General features: G+C 52.3%; 1 protein-coding gene across 2 annotated transcripts in view; it reads left to right on the top strand.

The window, feature by feature from the left end:
* Positions 1–12,472, top strand: part of LOC137837518 (uncharacterized) — a 30,306-nt gene that overhangs the window by 17,045 nt on the left and 789 nt on the right. The window contains exon 1 of one of the 2 annotated variants that reach the window (XM_068646532.1): positions 1,234–11,683. The exons of the other annotated variant lie outside the window; for it this stretch is intronic. Coding sequence (XP_068502633.1) covers positions 1,234–6,561 — 5,328 coding nt within the window. The 3' untranslated portion in view covers positions 6,562–11,683. Of the gene's footprint in view, positions 1–1,233; positions 11,684–12,472 lie in introns of those variants that run through there. 2 annotated transcript variants of the gene reach the window in all.

The following is a 12,472-nucleotide window of genomic DNA, read 5'->3' as shown; positions in this document are numbered from 1 at the left end:
CAGGGTGACACGTGGACCAGGTGGCAGAGAGGTAGGGGGACGATCGCCAAGAGAGGTGATCGGTGGTTAGTAGCCAAGTTACGAACGACAGATCAGACGGCAGAGGGGTCGGGGGATAGATCACCCAGAATGGTGATCGGTGGTCAGTAGCCAAGTGACCACCAGCAGACCAGTTCCCAGACTCGCGCCTGAGGGCAGAGCGCGAGTAGCGAATAAACACTGATCAGTCATCGGGTGTATTGTCATCGGGGTCTCGTGTTACACGCAGTTAAACTGGAACTAAGGTTCCCAGCGAGAGCGTTACGCATGGACCTCGCATGAGCACCCCTCAAGGAATCATGCACGAGAGTGGCCTGAGGGAACTAGTAAGCCAGTCGGTGATTGGTGATTCCCTCAACCCATTACGTGCGTGTCATCCCGAAGGGTAAGTCGCCTACGCAGAGAGTGACGTTTGGTGAGTGCGCCTAGACCAGCCACACCCGACGCTCTGCTAAGAGTATGCAATTTACCCAGATAAGAGAAGCATCCTAAGTTACTCCGCAAGGGCGTAACTTAGGCAGACAAAGAGAGGCGCTAGAGCCCTTCCAGTAAGTGACGCGTGTGTGGTTAGATGTGAGTTGCAGGCCTCCACATGTCACCATCTGAGAGGGGCGCGGTCCAGATAAAAGAGCACTCCGTACCGCTAAAGGTACAGACAGGCGCAGCCAAGCACAGGCATGCGCAGACTCTCACGCTCCCCATTGCTGATTCTGAAGGTACGCTGTCTCTGAAAAGCACGACAGGGTTCTGACACATGCCAGAAAAGCATAACAGAATTCTGTTATGCCCAGAAACAGGGAAAGAGAGATAAAAGGAGGAACCAGAGGGAGAGTGAGGGGGGAGGAGAAGAAAAACAGAGTGCAAGTTTTTCTCAGATACACATTTTTACTAAGTTTCCAGTTTCTGGTGGTTCTGTTGAACTAACTTGATCGTCGGAGTGCAAACGGCCGCTAGAGGCGCCGTCTGTGTATTTTGCAGGTCACATTTGGAGATCCAAGAGAAGGTTCTGAGGGTGATTCTGCAGGAGACGCAGTCGCGTGGACAGGGCAGAGAGTGCTACGAAGCGATTCCTCCACGTTCGAGTTGCCGGCAGGATCATTTGGCGCCCACCGTGGGGCACGAGTGAATCGTTGTCCCATATATACCACAGTTTTAAAGCTCACCAGAGTTTTATCAGTTCCTCTGATAGAGAAGATGCCTAGAAACAGACAACCATCACCCGCGCCATCCGCTGATGAAGGAGCTGTGACAATGGCGCAGGTCCTGGAAATGGTGCGCACGCTGCAGGATAACGCAGCAGCGTCGAAAGTCGAACAAGAAAGGATGCAGACGGAGTTGGCCGCGTCGCAAAGCAGGAACGACGAACTGAATCGTGTCAACGAAGAGTTGAGAAGAACGCTGCAGGCGCGGAGGGAGCACGTTGTTGACGAAAGGGTGTCTGGGCATCCTTCACCTCCAAGGGCATTTCCCATGCCATTCTCCCCTGAGATTATGGGAACCATGGTGCCTTCCAACCTGGTGGGGGTAAAAGCGTCGTTCAAAGGGGTAGAAGACCCGGAGGCGCATCTGACGGCATTCCACACCCAGATGATGTTGTCTGGGGGCTCAGACGCTGTATACTGCAAGATGTTCATGAGCACACTGAGCGGAATCGCCATGGAGTGGTTCGTGAGTTTACCGGAAGGGCATATCACGTCGTTCTCTCAGTTCTCGAAGCTCTTCATTGAACAATACATCGTCAACAAGGCGCCTGCAGTGGTGTCCTACGACCTGTTCGACGTACGCCAATACCAGGGGGAGTCGCTGAAAGACTACCTCAACCGTTTTGGAGCTCAAGTGGTTAGACTACCCAGCAAAGATGAAGACATGCTTGTGCACGCGTTTAAGAAGGGAGTGCTGCCAGGCCCTTTCAGTGAGTCTCTCATCAGGAGCCATCCCAGCACCTTTGCAGAGATCCGACGGCGTGCGGTGGCGCACATAGCGGCAGAAACAGAAGTTTCTGAGAAGAGGGGAAGTGCTGCACCACCCAGACCGCGTGGAGGGCAAGGAAAACCGCAGCAAGCGAGGGTGCATGAGGCCAAAGAGGGGAAGAAGGTGCGGGAAAAACCTCGTCCCTACGCACCAGGCAAAGACCAGAGTAAGGGGCGTGCAAGGGAGAATAACGCGCCCCCAAGATACAACTTCATGGTGGGGTTGGCGGACCTCATCGCCCTTCCTGCCGTAGCAGCAAGACTACGAGTACCAGAGAAGACAGACAAGGTACTCGGAAGGAAAAAGAATGAATGGTGTGAGTTTCATCAGGCCTTTGGACATACACTTCATTCCTGTTTGGCGCTGGGACACCAACTGGCAGAGTTGGTGAAGTCTGGGTTTCTAGCAGATTACCTGCGTGAGCCACAGGGTGATCGCGCGTCAGGATCCCAAACTGGAGAGCAACAGCATGAAGTCCCTGTGCATGGGGAAGTGCAGACGATCGCTGGAGGCTTCTCTGGTGGGGGATGCACAGCTTCACAAAGAAGGAGATACACTCGATCTGTGATGGCGGTAGATGCAGTGGATGAGAGTCATTACCCTGAGGTGGACATCGTCTTCAGGAAGGCTGACCTACGAGACGTTGTCCCACACGACAACGACCCTGTGGTCATTTCTCTCATCACAGCAGGAAGACGAGTGCATAGAGTACTCGTGGATCAAGGAAGCTCGGCGGATGTCATGTTCTGGCCAACGTTCAACAAGCTACAGTTGTCCCCTGATCAGTTGAGACCGTATACTGGTTGTCTCTACGGTTTCGCAGGGGACCAGGTAGAAGTGCGGGGATACATCGAGCTGAGGACAACGTTCACCGACGGAACGGCAGCCCGCACGGAAAGGATAAAGTACCTGGTGGTGAACGCCCCTTCCGCGTACAATGTCCTGTTGGGGAGGCCAACGCTCAATAGACTGGGCGCAATACCATCGACAAGGCATATGAAGTTGAAGCTGCCGTCGATGGAAGGGGCCGTGATAACCATCAAATCGGATCAGGCTGAGGCAAGACGCTGTTATGAGAACAGTTTGAAGCAAAAAAGAAGTGTGTGCCACGTCACCACAAAACCACCACCAGGCGTGCGCGGAGAGCGATTGGCGGACAGGGAGACACAAGGCACGATCACTCCTCGCGAGTCAGGGATCGCGAGAGCGGTCATTGCCAGTGAGAGGAGGCCCCACCCAGTTGAAGGATGGGTCGAGGTGGACATCAGGGGAAGAAAATTCAAGCTGGGGGGATCCCTCGTTGAAGAAGACCGAAGGCTGATCATGGGTGTGATCGGGGAGCACATGAATGCCTTTGCATGGTCATCATCCGACATGCCAGGAATCGACCCCGATTTCCTCTGCCATCGTCTATCAATGGACCCCATGGTTCGACCGGTACGGCAGAGAAGAAGGAAATTCAACGAGGAGAAGAGGAAGGTGATCCACGACGAAGCGCAGAAGCTCCTTGTCGCAGGGCATATCAGAGAAATCCAGTACCCCGAGTGGCTAGCGAATGTGGTACTGGTGCGGAAGGCAAGCGGCAAATGGAGAATGTGCGTGGACTTCACTGACCTCAATAAGGCCTGCCCCAAGGATTCTTACCCCTTACCCAGTATAGATGCTCTAGTCGATAGCGCCTCGGGGGGAAAGCTACTCAGCTTCTTGGACGCTTTCTCAGGGTATAATCAGATCAGGATGCACCCAATGGACGAATGCAAGACCGCGTATATGACGGAACGGTCTTGCTACTGCTACAAGGTCATGCCATTCGGGTTGAAGAATGCGGGGGCTACCTACCAGCGGCTCATGGATAGGGTGCTCTCGCCCATGCTGGGAAGGAACGTGCACGCCTATGTAGATGACATGGTGGTTACGTCCCAAGAGAAGAAGCATCATGCAGCTGATCTGGAAGAGCTATTCACCACCATTGCCAAGTATGGGCTGAAGCTCAACCCTGAGAAATGCATATTCGGTGTAGAGGCTGGGAAGTTTTTGGGCACCCTCTTAACAGAGCGAGGAATCGAAGCTAACCCGGAGAAGTGTGCGGCGATCGTGGCGATGAGGAGCCCAACGACGGTGAAGGAGGTGCAGCAGCTCACCGGCCGCTTGGCAGCACTGTCCCGGTTTATGTCTGCTGGTGGGGAGAAAGGTCACCCATACTTCCAGTGTCTCAAGCGCAACAGCAGATTTCTCTGGACGCAGGAGTGCGAGGAGGCCTTCATTAAGTTGAAGGGATATCTGGCAAGCCCACCAGTCTTGCGAAAGCCCCAGGTAGGCATCCCTCTCCGTCTATACTTTGCTGTTACGGAGAGGGCAGTCAGTTCAGTCCTGGTGCAAGAGCTGGACCAGGCCCAGAGGCCTGTTTATTTCGTCAGCAAGGTGCTGCAAGGCCCTGAAACCAGGTACCAGGCCCTCGAGAAGGCTGCTCTAGCGGTGGTATTCTCAGCCAGAAGACTCAGGCATTATTTCCACAGCTTCACAGTGGTGGTTATGACTGATCTGCCTATCCAGAATGTATTGAAGAAACCTGATGTGGCAGGAAGGATGGTCAAGTGGGCAGTGGAATTATCGGAATTCGATATTCAGTACGAGCCCCGAGGACCGATCAAAGGGCAGGTGTTCGCGGACTTCGTAGTCGAGCTATCATCCATCGCGACACCTGCAGAAGGGCTAGATTTTCGATGGGTGTTATCGGTGGATGGCTCCTCTAATCAGCAGGGAAGCGGTGCTGGGGTCATCCTGGAAGGGCCAAACGGGGTACTGATTGAGCAGTCCCTCCGTTTCGCCTTCAAAGCTAGCAACAATCAGGCGGAGTACGAGGCCCTGATCGCGGGAATGTTGCTAGCAAGGGAAATGGGAGCAAGAAATCTGCTGGCCAAGAGCGATTCGTTACTGGTCACCGGGCAGGTTACCGGGGAGTTCCAAGCAAAGGACCCCCAGATGGCAGCCTACCTGGAGTATGTGCAGCTCCTGAAGACGTCTTTCGCCGAGTTTGAGTTAGTGCATGTACCTAGAGAGCAGAACGCCCGAGCAGACCTGCTTGCCAAGCTGGCCAGCTCAGGCAAAGGGGGGAAGCAGAGGACTGTCATTCAGGAGACCCTGAAGGTGCCGCGCGCGTTCGTATCAGACAACCAGGTGCTTCATGTATACAAGTCAATGGAGCGTCTAACGATCGGTCATCGGTCGTTGACTCAAGAGACGCTGAGAGCGCCGAGGGTGAGATCGCGACCCTCAAAGATCGGTGAGTTGATGGAGGTCCACGCGGAGAAGGAACCCCATACCTGGATGACGCCATACCGGCTATACTTAGAAGATGGTGTGCTCCCGCTCGATCTGGCAGAGGCCAAAAGAATAAAGAGGGGTTCAAGTAAGTTTACTCTCATAGATGGAAGCCTATTTAGATTCGGATTTTCTCACCCTGCGCAGATCTGTGTACACGGCGAGCAGTGCACCAGACTCATGTCTGAGCTGCACGAGGGGGTGTGCGGAAGCCATGTGGGTGGTCGCGCTTTGGCAAGTAGAGTACTCCGCGCGGGGTACTACTGGCCGAAGCTGAAGGAGGATTGCATAAGGTTTGCTCAGCGATGCAAACAATGTCAGCTGCATGCAGATTGGCACAAGGCGCCCCCTGAGGAGTTGAGGTCCATCCATAGCCCGTGGCCATTCCATACATGGGGGATTGACATCCTAGGACCTTTTCCCCTGGCGACAAGGCAGATGAAGTTCCTCATTGTGGCCATCGAATATTTCACTAAGTGGGTGGAGGCAGAGCCAGTTGCACACATCACTGCACAGAAAGTCGAACACTTCGTCTGGAAGAACATTGTCTGCCGCTTCGGAATACCCAAGAGGCTGGTTTCTGACAATGGCACCCAGTTCACCAGTCATCAGTTGAGAAAGATGTGTGAAGAGCTAAAGATACAACAGGTTTTCGCATCAGTGGAGCACCCACAAACAAATGGGCAGGTGGAGTCAGCAAATCGAGTGCTGCTCAGGGGGCTGAAGCGGAGGCTAGACAAGGCCAAAGGAGGCTGGGCAGAGGAGGTCCCCAGAATTGTGTGGTCTTACCACACCACCCCACAGTCCAGCACCCATGAGACACCCTTCAGCCTTGTCTATGGGACAGACGCCATGATTCCTGTAGAGATACAGGAGAGCTCCCCCAGATTTTTGAACTTCATTGCTGAAAAGTCCAATGAAGAGCGTAAGGTGAATCTGGATTTGCTAGACGAAGTGCGAGAGGAGGCCAGAGTCAGTGCTGAAGCCATGAAGAGAAGAGTAGAGCGGAGGCACAACTCTAAAGTGAGGCCCAGGCGCTTCTGGGAAGGTGATCTGGTGATGAGAAAGGCGCATCAGAATGACATGCAGAATAAGTTATCCCCGAAGTGGACAGGCCCGTACAGAGTGGTGGAGACATTAGAGAACGGAGCCTATCGCCTAGAGACTTTGGAGGGAGGAGCAATCCCCAGAACGTGGAACGCCACCCATTTAAAATTTTATTTCAGTTAAAATTGTACGGTAATGGCGTTCTCACGCTAAAAAGCACATGCTTTGTTTGTGGTGGAAACAGTTGAACAGACAAGGGTGGCACTCTTTTCCCTAAAGAGGGTTTTTAACGAGGCCACCCAATTAGAGAAAAATTTCCAGCATATAAAGTGTTCTCAAGTATTAAGGTTAAAATCCTCCTTGCCCCAGGTGCAAGTGCAGGTGATTGGTTAGGCCCTACTTGCCCTAGGCGCAACTGCTGGCACCGATCTGAGTCTTCCTCACCCCAGGTGTGAGCGCAAGCAGAAAGGTTTGAAAGGCCAGGGATGCTAGTAAGACCAAGAGAAGGAAAGGAAAGGTTTTGACAAAACGTCCTTTACCCACTTGGCATGCACCAATATTGGCCCAGTAAAACTCTCAGTCAGAAAACCTTTCTCACCCCAGGAGTGAGACAGGGAGTGAGCGACTCAACCCGCCAAAGGGTGATGACCTCGGGGAAAGGGAAAGGGGTTAGCGAGAAACACTTCCTCTTCCCCAAGATGAGGCCTCACTTTGAGCAATCGATGTCAAGGTCCTTTATGCACTTAGCGCTAGAGCGACAGAGAAAGCTAAGTAAGGACTAAAGAGCGATCACCGATGAGTCGTCAGTAATTGGCTAGTAGTACAAAGCAGCGCACGAGAACTGTCAAACACCAAGCTGAGGGAACAGCCATTCGAGATCAAGCAGATCGCGCTAAGCCTGAGTTGGTTAACACTTAGTCGCGCGCAAAGAGTAAGAGAAGCAGATCGCGCTAAGCCTGAGTTGGTTAACACTTAGTCGCGCGCAAAGAGTAAGAGAAGCAGATCGCGCTAAGCCTGAGTTGTTGACACTTAGTCGTGTGCGAAAGGAAAGGTAAAGCCCAAGATCGCGCTGAACCTAAACTAGCTAACAGTTAGTCGCGCACATAAAGGTAAGTGGAGTCCAAAGAAAGTACAAAGGAAAATCGAGCAATTGAAACCAAGAAGAAGTCAAAATTACAAAAGGAAGAGATTCAGGGAGTAGGAGGCCTAAGTTTCCCATCTACTACCGAGTGATGAATGCTGAATTGCGCAAGGTCCAGTTCTGGAAGGACGCAGCGGACTTGCTCGAGCGCCAGCTCGAATCCATCAATGAGGGAATCGACGCCCACGTTCATCAAGTCCTCTTTCTCCGCCTCCAGACTTCGCCTCGAAGCCTCTGCAGCATCCCTCTGCGTGGTAAGGGTAGCAAGGGAGGAGGCAGCTTCAGACAGCTTGCCCACTGCCTCCTCAAGCTTCTTTTCGGCGGCAGCAATTGCCTCCTTGGCGGCCTTGAGCATCTCCACCCGCTGAGAATCCTGTTGGCGTAGGGAGGAGTTCTCAGCCTGTAACTCCTCCACCATCTGACTCCGTTCGAGCAAAGAGGAATTCTCAGCCTGTAACTCTGCCACCTTCCAGTCCAGAGGACCAACAGTCTGCCCCATCAAGATCTCCATCTTGATGGTCTCCTGGACCTGCAGCAAGTACTCCCTCCTGGCCTTCTCCACCATGCCTCGCAACAGCTCGACAGACCCCTGAGCGGCTTCAAGGTCACTGTGCAGCGACTCGTTGTCGTGCTCAAGTTCCTTCACCCTTTTCTCCAGGGCTTTCTGCTTGCGATGCTGGGTGGAGAACTCCAGCGAGAGCACCACCTGCTTGGCAAGGTGTGCGTCTATCTCCTCCCCGCTCCAGTCGACGAGCTCCCCATTGCTGATGTGCTGTCGCACCATGGAGATAACTCTACTGAAGTTCTCATGGTTGGCTCCAGTGTTGCTTGGGCGCGAGCCAGACCCACCATGTTCAGCATTGGCGGTGGAGATTGTCGTTGGAGGCGGGGCACACTCTTTTTGAGCAGAAACACCCCCAGCAGGGTGAGCGGATGGACCAGGTGATTGGCCTGCTGGGGAGGAAGTTGGCGGTTGAGAGGTTGGGGGCGATTTTTGGCCAGGAGAAGGTGGGCATGCGGGCTCTGGGGTCGGTCGGGTAGGGGGAGAGTGAGGTGGTGAACCTTCCTCTACCTCTACCACCTCTATCCCTCCAGGCTGGAGAGACGAGACCCCCTCAGCCACTGCTTTCTTTCTCTGGCGGTGAATGAGGGGGGAGCCTGAGCTTTCCTCTTCCACTGAGGCAGCGGCAGCAGCAGGTACCAGCGAAGAAGCCTTCACCAGCCTTTTCCTTTTCTTCCCTTGCTCGGGGCCTTCGGCTGGCGCGACCGAGAGCGGAGGGGCTTCGATTGGCTCGGTGGTGGAAGAGGAAGAGCCAGTCCCTTTGGCCACTCGGCGTTTAGCGAGCTCCAACACCGCCAACCTCCTATCTTTCCCTGACATTGAATCTGCATAGGCAAGAAAGAGGAAATTTAGACAGCTAAAAGACGCAAGCAAGGTGAAAAGTATGAGAGCATGCATGAGGAGGTATAAATGTCCTAAGGGGCGGCAGAGAAGGAACTACCTATATATTTCTTCAGGGAAACCACATCAAACTCATCCTTGATGAGGCGAGCGGAGTCATACTTAGCCCCCAGGAGCAGCCCACACAGCTCGCGCTCGTAAGGGGCCATGGTCTCGAGGTCCTTGGGTTTTTTAAATTGAACCTGGGGAACCCAGTAGAGGGGGTACCCCTCGAGCAGATGAGGGCTTTGTGGGGTGGCGGATATCATATAAAATCTGCCCTTCCAGTCTTTGAAGGACTGTTGGTACAGGCCCAGAAGCACCCGTCCAGCAACCCCGTTCAGGCTGACCCAGAACCTGTCCCCTGGTTTCTTCGCCTCAAAGAAGTAGAGGAACACCTCCACCGAGGCGTTGTGCCCAAAGTGGTTGCACAGAATCTGAAACGCCCGGATGAAGGCCCAGGCATTGGGGTGGAGTTGGCAGGGCGCGACGTTCAACTCCATCATCAGCTCTTTCTCGAAGAAGGTGAAGGGGAGTCGCAGCCTCAACCTTTTGAAGATTGCGGAGTAAACAAAAACGAAGGGCACCCCATTGGTGGCCCTGTCGTCGGCGCAAATGGGCATCCCTCGGGGAGGGATGCGGACTCGGATGTGGAAGTCGTTTTCCCTGTCTATGGAACACGAGGGTTCATCCGGGTCTTGGCTCAGAAGCGAGTTAAGATGGTCCTCAGGTAGCAAGATGGACGTTTCAGATAGCAACGCCAGAGGGGCCCAGTCATAGACTTTGGCGTTGTCATGGAATGAGGTGACAACAGGCGGTGGCGAAGCTGGTGCACTCGCGGAGGGCTGTGCACCAGAAGAAGAGGCAAGGACGCGAGCGGTCTGCTTCAAGCGAGCCATCGAGAGATAGCTGCAATGGAGGAAAACGAAGGGTCAGAAATAGAAAGGGAGAGAGTGATGGATGGTTCGGTGAAAAACATAGAGGGGGAATGAGGAAGAAATGCCCAGGTAAAGGAGAAAGAAGGGGAGGCAGAAGTCAAAACGGAAACATGAGAAAAACCCTAGCGCGGGTTGAGAAGAAGAAAAACAGGGACGGTGAATGCATGATAACTAGAATGGTAAATGCAATCAGTAAAGATGACCAAAAGGGGGCCAGGGAAAAGAAAAACCATACCTTTGAATGATCGTAGGAGTATAGGATCACAGAGAATTCGAAGAAAGATGGGTGCGCAGAAGAAAAGTTCGCGGAGAGTTTGGGAGTCAAATGAAGAAGATGGAGGAACAGTGGGAGGGCGCGCCATTTTGAATAAGAGAAGCGCTAGCGACGCACAACGCTGGCCGTTGATGGTGCCACGTGTCGCGAGATTAAGGAAGGAAGCCCAAACGTTAAAGAAGCAGCACGTGAGGTGGCACGTGAGGCGGCCCCACTTGCCACGTGGACTGAGGGCACGACCACTTAGTCTCTTCGCTGAGAACGAGTTCTCGACTCGAGACTGGGGGGCTTGTGATCCGATCGGTCATCGGTAGTCGATGACGTCAGCATCAGAGAACCACGTGGACCACTCGCAGGGTGACACGTGGACCAGGTGGCAGAGAGGTAGGGGGACGATCGCCAAGAGAGGTGATCGGTGGTTAGTAGCCAAGTTACGAACGACAGATCAGACGGCAGAGGGGTCGGGGGATAGATCACCCAGAATGGTGATCGGTGGTCAGTAGCCAAGTGACCACCAGCAGACCAGTTCCCAGACTCGCGCCTGAGGGCAGAGCGCGAGTAGCGAATAAACACTGATCAGTCATCGGGTGTATTGTCATCGGGGTCTCGTGTTACACGCAGTTAAACTGGAACTAAGGTTCCCAGCGAGAGCGTTACGCATGGACCTCGCATGAGCACCCCTCAAGGAATCATGCACGAGAGTGGCCTGAGGGAACTAGTAAGCCAGTCGGTGATTGGTGATTCCCTCAACCCATTACGTGCGTGTCATCCCGAAGGGTAAGTCGCCTACGCAGAGAGTGACGTTTGGTGAGTGCGCCTAGACCAGCCACACCCGACGCTCTGCTAAGAGTATGCAATTTACCCAGATAAGAGAAGCATCCTAAGTTACTCCGCAAGGGCGTAACTTAGGCAGACAAAGAGAGGCGCTAGAGCCCTTCCAGTAAGTGACGCGTGTGTGGTTAGATGTGAGTTGCAGGCCTCCACATGTCACCATCTGAGAGGGGCGCGGTCCAGATAAAAGAGCACTCCGTACCGCTAAAGGTACAGACAGGCGCAGCCAAGCACAGGCATGCGCAGACTCTCACGCTCCCCATTGCTGATTCTGAAGGTACGCTGTCTCTGAAAAGCACGACAGGGTTCTGACACATGCCAGAAAAGCATAACAGAATTCTGTTATGCCCAGAAACAGGGAAAGAGAGATAAAAGGAGGAACCAGAGGGAGAGTGAGGGGGAGGAGAAGAAAAACAGAGTGCAAGTTTTTCTCAGATACACATTTTTACTAAGTTTCCAGTTTCTGGTGGTTCTGTTGAACTAACTTGATCGTCGGAGTGCAAACGGCCGCTAGAGGCGCCGTCTGTGTATTTTGCAGGTCACATTTGGAGATCCAAGAGAAGGTTCTGAGGGTGATTCTGCAGGAGACGCAGTCGCGTGGACAGGGCAGAGAGTGCTACGAAGCGATTCCTCCACGTTCGAGTTGCCGGCAGGATCATAACTCATCTAGGAAAGTTCTGGTCAGTTAATTGTGTAAAAGTTTGTTTAAAATTCCAAGTGGGAAAACCCATCTTGATTTCTCCGATGGATAAAAGCTGTTTTGCTCCCTCCATGTTTCACTTTCTGTACTTATATAACAGGTGAATTGTATTAGTATACATGTGTTATTTCAATGCAAGCACAATTGTATGAATTCTTTTAATCCATCTTTGGGCTTTCCAATGTTTGTGATTACAAAGTACCCTATAAACTCAAAGGAGAGTTTTATCATAGTGCTATACATCTAGATATACTCCGTGGTTGTGAATATTGACCAATAAGGACACTAGAAAAGAGTTAAGATTGATCTTATGGTCAACAATATCCTTTAGTATTTTATCCTTTAACTGAGTCTGGTGATGTCATGCAATCTATACAGCTGATCTCACTTATTGGGATAAAACTTTTGTAGTTATTCTAGGCTTTATGCAAATACAAATTTCCTTGGGATTGATGATTGTTAAGTTCCTTTATTGTTTTGCCTGATTGAACATTTGTAGGATTATACTTGCCACACATGGCAATAAAATGGTCAGATTATGCAACCTTTTTGTTCATGTTGCAATTTAGATATCTTGATTTTGGGGGAGGGTAGATGTACCCAATCTGCAATCAGAGAGGCTGTTTACAGGATTTGAACCTGGGATGCTTCGTTGAAAATTGTAGTGGGTAATAATAACATTGTAAAAGACATGTAGTGTCGATTTTGCCATTTGTGATGCTCACTTTTTCAAAATTATTGATTTTATTGGTTTTGGTTGTGAAGTAAA

The sequence above is a fragment of the Phaseolus vulgaris genome, chromosome 4 (genome assembly GCF_000499845.2).
Source record: "Phaseolus vulgaris cultivar G19833 chromosome 4, P. vulgaris v2.0, whole genome shotgun sequence".
In the NCBI taxonomy this organism is placed as follows: Eukaryota; Viridiplantae; Streptophyta; class Magnoliopsida; order Fabales; family Fabaceae; genus Phaseolus; species Phaseolus vulgaris.
This window is presented reverse-complemented; position numbering and strand designations above follow the sequence as displayed.